General features: G+C 40.6%; 1 protein-coding gene and 1 long non-coding RNA gene across 2 annotated transcripts; one reads left to right on the plus strand and one right to left on the minus strand.

Annotated features, from left to right (window-relative positions):
* The first annotated feature begins 1,467 nt into the window (after positions 1–1,467).
* On the plus strand, positions 1,468–2,417 carry LOC119332530. Its single transcript, XR_005160997.1, has 3 exons — positions 1,468–1,713; positions 1,839–1,948; positions 2,030–2,417. It is a non-coding gene; the product is annotated as an uncharacterized LOC119332530 (long non-coding RNA).
* A 2,186-nt stretch (positions 2,418–4,603) lies between these two features.
* Positions 4,604–6,839, minus strand: LOC119332744. The gene is made up of 3 exons (XM_037605898.1): positions 6,223–6,839; positions 5,809–6,042; positions 4,604–5,180 (listed from the first exon to the last, which is right to left on the minus strand). The coding sequence occupies exons 1-3, from the start codon at positions 6,804–6,806 to the stop codon at positions 4,709–4,711; spliced, it is 1,290 nt and encodes a 429-aa protein (XP_037461795.1). The 5' UTR covers positions 6,807–6,839; the 3' UTR covers positions 4,604–4,708.
* Positions 6,840–7,491: the final 652 nt, after the last annotated feature.

Consider the following 7,491-nt stretch of genomic DNA (forward strand, 5'->3'; position numbering starts at 1 on the left):
GGGTCGTGTGGTGGAGTGGCAACTCTGGTTGTTTGGGCAACAGGGGAGTCGGCTCGCTAGGGACGCAGCCTCGGGGCTGGTGTGTGTGTCGATGTATCGGTTTTTGGCCAATTTTCCTTATAAATTGGTCAATTCTCTTCTTCTTAATGCAAAGGCAGAGTTTCTGTTGTTTTCTCGAAAAAAAAAAGAATGATTGAATATTTATTTCTTCGTTGGTCCAAATCGCCTGTTTTTGTGGCGTTGGTTATTGAGGACCAAACTACTTACTAGCACCTCCACCTCATTAGCTGGACTAGCGACAGCTTCCGCACCTTCATCTGCTCCTCCAAATCATTCTACTCAACTACGTACCTATACTTCCAATATGTCCGTCCATGTCTTCTTCTATTAATATACAATTAAAAACTCACCATAAAATTTCATGTTAATCGTAGGAATAAGAATTATTTGAGTCATCGGTCCAAGTTAGAATAACATACTTCAACTTCAGGGAATTGGCTCAACCCACATAGCAAAAAGAATGAAAGAAAAACATTATCCAATGTTTCTTTATGAAAAGACACATCCCCATAAATGTCTATAACTCCATAAACTAATTGCTTCTTTTGGCCATGTCATCCATTTAGTATATATTCTCCCATGTGTGTGCCCCAACCCTAGGTCTTGAAAGCAAGAAGAACATGAACACAACTTTTAAGTTGTTGTCATCTTGTTTGTAGCATGTGTACTCTACGCTTTTAGTGAATTCAAGATTCGCATTGAGTATAAAACAATGTTATGAAGAGTGGCACAAGCAAAGTACTTTGGTCTGAACTCCATAGACAAATCCTAAGCCAAAAGCCTCACAAATCCACTCCATAGCCATTTTTTGCATGAGTTTCTCTAAGCCCAAGTAATTTCAATGATCATCCTCTGGTACTAATGAGCCACATGGTTATTCATACTCAGAGAACAAAGCCAGTTTCAACAATTCGGAGCCCTTTTTTTTGTTCCGATACTACCGAGCCATTTCGTTTTGAAACATACTTAGATAACTAGGTATTTCATTGATTCAGAAGTGTTGCTAGAAGTTCGCTCACTAATCCGAGGCCATCTTCAGGACAAAGTTCTAGGTGAAGTCACTCGGAACTGCCATTGTCCCCGAACTTCCTTTTTGTGGGAAACGAAAAAATTGTGTTTTCGTTGCAGATGGCAACGACAGGTGAAATTCGTCCTTGTGGGCCACCCATTTCGTTCCTGGCGGCACCCACAGGGTGACAGAAGTGAAATTTCTGGGATCATGATGATAGTTTTGTGATTTAGTAAAAAAGAATATTTTCACCTAAAAAATAAAAAAATATAGGGAAAAAAGACGAAACAGTGTTCGGCCCACTTTACACGTTTTGGAACTGCAAGGCCCATCGAATTCTTAGGGTGCAGAGAGGCCACAAGTTTCTAAAAAGAAAAGGCAGAGAGGCCACAAGAAAATGGAAGCAGCAGCAGCACGAGCGCGAGCACCAATGGCGTCGATCTCGAGCTTGGATTTGGGAAAGATCGTGCCCGGCGCCGGCTTCCTCCTCCACCGCCACGCCGCCGTTCCCAGCGCCCCTATTCTCCGGGGGAGGAGCGCGAGCGGGCGGTGCGGCCTCGCTGTCTCGGTCTCGTCCTCCAATGGTAGATCTGCTCCGTGCAATTGTTTGTGATGTTGGAGCTGAGTTCAGTCATAGTAATGAGGTGCGAGGATTCGAATATTAGTATTACTGCTCTTACCGATTTCATGGTCCATTCTGAAGCCATAGCGATTCAGTTGACTCCGGTAATAATTTAATTCCAACTTCTTCGCTACTAATCCTGAGCAGGTAAAATTAGAGATCCATTTGGAGGGAGATCGCATGTAAATGGTGTCCAGTTGGGCGTTGTTGAGATTAATCATGGTGTTGAATATTCAGTTACAAACTTGTAATTTCAGGTGCCTATTTCTGATGTTTAAGTTCAGACTCTGCGCTTGAACATATACTGAAGTAACAATGGCTCATATTTAACGGTGTAGGTTCAGCTGGGCTCTCCCCACTGAGTGACTCGGAGAAGAAATGCCCTGTGGTGATGGAGATCCCGCTGGAAGATATCCGGAGGCCGCTATTTCAAACGCGTGCTAATGATCCCGATAAGGTGCAGGAGCTCATCGACAGCATCCGTGTCATCGGCCTCCAAGTACCTGTGGGCATCTTTTCCTTTAACATTAATTTTACCAAAATTATTTTCTTTTAGCAAATATAAGATAAATTATATTAGAACTTGAATTTTCTTGTGTGGAATGGAGTACATACAAATAAAGTTATAGAGTAGCTAATACATGGCCGACCACTGCTACTGAATTCAGTGATCTCCACACAGTTGTCTGAGGACGTTTGTGCTATGGTTGATTGAGATTCACTTGATTGAGTATGCGTGTCAATATTCAAGTTGGGTTGTTTACATGCATGTTCTGCGTACAACATCACAAAGTACAGATGCATTTTTTGCCCATGAGATCTGGCACTATTATGTCTAGAATAAGATTTCCCAAGCTCATTTTGACATGTGAAGTCTATTCACCTGCGCTCCTCTGAATCAGTCTTAGTTGAAAGGAAGTGTGCCCCTTATGCCCGGATCAGCGGCTTTATTATTTCAACAGAGGCTCTATTATGTCTAAGATTGGATCTAATCTAGGTCTAAACTAGGGCTTTACTTTTGTTATCTTGGCCGTCGAAGTAGAAGGTGCCCCCTTCTGGTTCGGGCACACGGGTATTTATACCCGGTCTGGAGTCGGTTGGACGCCTTCCTTTCCTGGTCTCCTAGTTGCGAACGCCTTGAGCCTCCCAATCTTGATCTCTGAATGGTCGACGTCTCGGCCTCTTTCCAGTGTGACTGGTGAACTTCCTTTTGCCTGAGGCCTTGATTATAGATGTTCTCTTTAGCATACAAGTTTCGCCCTTTTAGAGGTAACATTAAGGGTTTGAGCGACTCTGAACAGGGCCTGGCATGATGCGGTATGGGTAATTTTAACTTCCCGCCGACATAGACCAGGGCCGGTGAGTTGAGATTCCACCCATTAACAACCAACATCACAATGATGAGACCAAAGCAATGAGTAGCTCCCATCACTCAACCTCTCTAGGAGGCACTTTTTGAAAGAAATAACTGAAATTAGTAGATAACGGTAGACAACAATAAGTCTATAGTTCAGTAAGAAAAAAAACTAAACCTGTAAATCTGTATCTATTAATTCATATCGGAACACTTGCTAAAGCACTATACATGGCAGAAGCAACATGCACGCATAAAAACAGTGCAAAGACAAAAAAACTAATTGGGGAAAACGACAAGGACGTAACAAATAATTGAGTGTGTCTTTCTTCCTTGGCCTGAAGCACCCATTTTTGTGGAATTGCTAATTGATGACCGAATCGCTTCTATAGCACCTCCACCTCAGTATCTTGGACTAGCGGCATCTCCCACTTCGCCATCTCAGCCTCCTACTCATCTTCTCAACTGTCCGTACTTCCAATATGTCATTCCATGTCTCCATCAATTACTATACTGATTACAAGACTCCCCATAAATCCTCATGTTAATGGGAGAAAATACGAGAGATTTGAGCCAACGGTCCAATCTACAATGCTGCAAATGAACCTCAAGGGGACTGGATCAACTCATGTAGCCAAAAGAAGGAAAGAAAAACACTCTCCAATGTTTCTTTATGAAATGACCCATTCTGAGAAATGTTCATCTACTAATTTCTTCTTTTGGCCACCCCTGCCATTTCATATATAATCTTCCAACCTACGTCCCAACCTAGGTCTTTAGAGCAAGAAGAACGTAACATGAAAATACCTCAATAAATGCCAATCGTGCCCCTGATCTCTTCATTCTCCATTCTCAGAGACACAAATTTAATATTATGGAGAGTGTTGGGATTTAAAATGATGGTGAGGGTAAGATTTTTATAACTGATTGGTTTCTTTGTTTGACCCCCTAGTGACAAACTGTGAACTACAGTAACGGTGAAATATGAAATCCTTAATTTTAATTTATATCAAATATACAAGTCTATCATCATATTTATATATAGGCATTACATTGCCGCAATGCAGTAACACCACACAATATTTAATCTCTAGGGGCTCTTGGACGGAAAACAGGAAGAGCCAATATGCATGCTTTAGATAAACTAGTGTTAGTATAGTATAGGATCTGACTATGAAGTAGAACGTCTGATTTTCAAGTAATTCGGCAACTGAATCTTATTTGATGTAGTCAACGAATAGTTAACCTTTTGCTAAGATTCCTGTTCTTTTTCATGGGGTGATTGCAATCTCGTAATGGCAAATTATGATACAACAGTCAGGGCCACGTATTGAGACAACATGTACGCTTTCGTATGGTAATACAACAAATATATATAGTCTTACAAAACAAGGGAGATGACAAAAACTTATTTTTAGCATGACAAAAACTATTAAGATGATGAGACTATCAAAGGTGAAATATTATATATATATATATATATATATATATATATATATATATATATATATATAGAAACAGAACTATTTATTCACTTGTTAAACACACATGCCGGCTATAATGTCTTGTTGCCATCTTTAGGAGGACAATCCGTTTATTCATGAGACACATGCCTAGCTAGCATTCCAAACATGGCCCAAGCCTAAGATCTACTACATCTTGTTCATACATTGCCAAGATAAAAATAAGCTGACCCTTGTTGGCCATCAGGCACATAGTTTCCTACCCCGCCCATTACAGCTGCAGTAGAACCCATCATCTGCTGCTCACAGCACATTGGCTGCTGGCCCACTTGTTGATTATATATGGAAGGGGAGCACTGAGCTAGGTTGTTCATGACTGCGAACGAGCTCGTCGGAGCCTGCAACCTAAAGCTTGGGTCATTGTTGAGGCTGGTGAAAGAAAGGGTTTGCCGAGGGGCAGAACTATTATTTGCTGCCAATAGCTCGTTGTCATGGAGCCTGACATCATTGATGCTGTAACGCTTTGTCCCTGACAATGCCTTTTTCTCTATTCTCTTGAAAAACTTTTGTGCATGGCTTGAAACTTGGACAGGGGTCTTAGTGGTGACGAAGTGCTTGGATATGTTTTTCCAGTCGCCACGACCATAGACTTCCAGCCCATAAAGAAATGACCTGTGGACATAATGTTCACAAGAATTGTTAGGTTAAATTGTTTACTGAAAGATGAATCGTGCAGTTGTTTTATTGAAGCACCTAGTATAGATTGAAGCAAAGTACCTATTTGACAGGTTCGAATGACTACAGCAACACATGCTTATTTTTGTTGATTTACGGGTACGGGATAGATCGCAAGTATATCAGAAATTCATAACTGAACGAACATTTTGTAACATATTGATCACCGAAAGATATTACAATTTCAAAATTATCATACCTCTATTTTTCTATAATGAAACGGCAATCATCAAAGTTTATTGATCTGTTTGATTGGGACAAGACATACCATATTGCAATTTAATGGCCTATTTAACTGCCTTTCTATTTTTTAATCAAGGTCCAATCACATCAAAAATTTAAGGCAGAAAGAAATTTCATCAATATCTAATTTGCAGGGATTAGTATTTATCAAAAATGTAAACTGTAAACGTCCATGTATACATTTAGTAAAGTGCAATATCATTGCAAATTTAACATACTTGCCTCATAAAATTAATTTCAGGCATGCTTAATTATCATATGTTGATTTTAAATAAAGGACAACTAAAACTAATGACGACGAAGAGTATAGGCATTGACTAACTTGTGTTCCTCTTTGGTCCAAAACTTTCGTTGATGTGGGGCAACAACTGGTCGATCATTGGAACTATTGTTCTCCAAGACCACCATTTTGTTCTTGTCTACCATCACCGGAGCCTCCTCCGTCTTCCTGATTCTTGTATCCTCCAGTATACAATGAAATGAAAATCCACTAACATCCATGGTCACCTCCTCATCCTCTTGTACCTCAATGTTTTCATTAACAAGGCCGCCCATGCTGTAAATGGAAATTGACAGTGTCCGTGTGTACATTTAGTAAAGTACAATATCATCACAAACATAAGCTGCTGTTATCACATAATAAATTTGCACAACATTTTTAATTAGTATATGTTCGCTGAAAACAAACAACAATTAAAACTACATGACAAAGAAGAGTATACAACCATGGACGAACCTGTGTTCCTCATCGGTCAAAAAACCCCATTGATGTGGGGCAACAATTGGTTGATCTATGGAAATATTGTTCTCCAACACCTCCATCTTGTTGTTGTCTGCCATCAGCGGTGCCTCACCCATCACAGTGATCCTCGTATCCTCCATTGCACAACCAAAGGACAATCCGTTATTGTCCATGATTGTTGTCTCCTCCTCTCGTACCCCAAAGTTTTCATTTGCATGGTCACCCATGGGGTAGACAATGTGTGTGCTGCTACCACCATTCTCCTCCTTCGGTAGCTCATAGTTACCGTTGACAGGGTCACAAAAGGTGAAAATGTTTTGTGGGCTACCACCAGTAACATGGGTCCCCTCCCTCCGCTGGATCATATGCATGTCCATGGCGAGATCAACATAAAGATCTATTACCTGTTTCATGGTCTTTGAAGGGAACAATGCATGGAGAGAATTCACGATGTAGTTGTGCTTCTTGTTATTGTCATCGTCGTCGTACATGATTTTGTTGGTGTTGATCCTAGCAATGAGTGAGCATGCCTCCTCTACATCGGATGAGGTCCACCCCTGGTTGGCTATTGGATCCATGAGAGAGTGGGTAGTTGAACGCTATAGAATTATGAGGAGTATGAACTATGAAGATGGGTTATAGCTTGGGGATGGAGAGACTCTGAGAGTAAGATAGTGTATTTATAGCCATCTTGTGTGCAGTCCTACTTTTGCTAATTAATTTGGCACATTGATAGTTTGTCGGTCCATACAAAAGTAGATTGAACTATAGTCAAGATAAATCGTTTGACCCTTTGAGGAACATGCCAAACTATTCTAAGTTGACCTCGTCATTGTGTCTATCTTTGAAAAAGATATTTTTTTATTTTGCCAATGCAAGAAGATTGCTAGAAACAACACATGCAGGCCTATTGAGTATTGATCAATTTCGGTCTAGATAGATAGAACATGCATCTTGTGCGCATGCATGACATGTGCTCTCATCTAGAGTGCAAGACTCAAACCATGGTGTCCGCCGCTCTCAAATATGCATGGCACACAGGATATATCCATTCGGTTTTGGTTGCTAGTGACCCATGCATCAGTGGAGTTTTATTGCATACATATGTGCAAATAATAGATTAATATCTCCCCACGATAACTAGGCTGCATATAGGATCCACACATTACCAGCAAATGTAAGCATATCTTTTCTCTTAATTTTGGTGACCATTCTTCCCACATCGAGAGCACGAAATTCCATCTATAGGCAGATTTCTTGGCT

The sequence above is a fragment of the Triticum dicoccoides genome, chromosome 7A, assembly GCF_002162155.2.
Source record: "Triticum dicoccoides isolate Atlit2015 ecotype Zavitan chromosome 7A, WEW_v2.0, whole genome shotgun sequence".
In the NCBI taxonomy this organism is placed as follows: domain Eukaryota; kingdom Viridiplantae; phylum Streptophyta; class Magnoliopsida; order Poales; family Poaceae; genus Triticum; species Triticum dicoccoides.

Excerpts from the sequence above, each read along its gene's own strand:
- LOC119332744 (XM_037605898.1), bottom strand. The coding sequence starts at position 6,806 with ATGGATCCAATAGCCAACCAGGGGTGGACCTCATCCGATGTAGAGGAG. Across the intron at positions 6,043-6,222 it reads TTGACCGATGAGGAACACAG|CATGGGCGGCCTTGTTAATG; the intron begins GTTCGTCCATGG and ends TTCCATTTACAG. Across the intron at positions 5,181-5,808 it reads TGGACCAAAGAGGAACACAA|GTCATTTCTTTATGGGCTGG; the intron begins GTTAGTCAATGC and ends TTATGTCCACAG.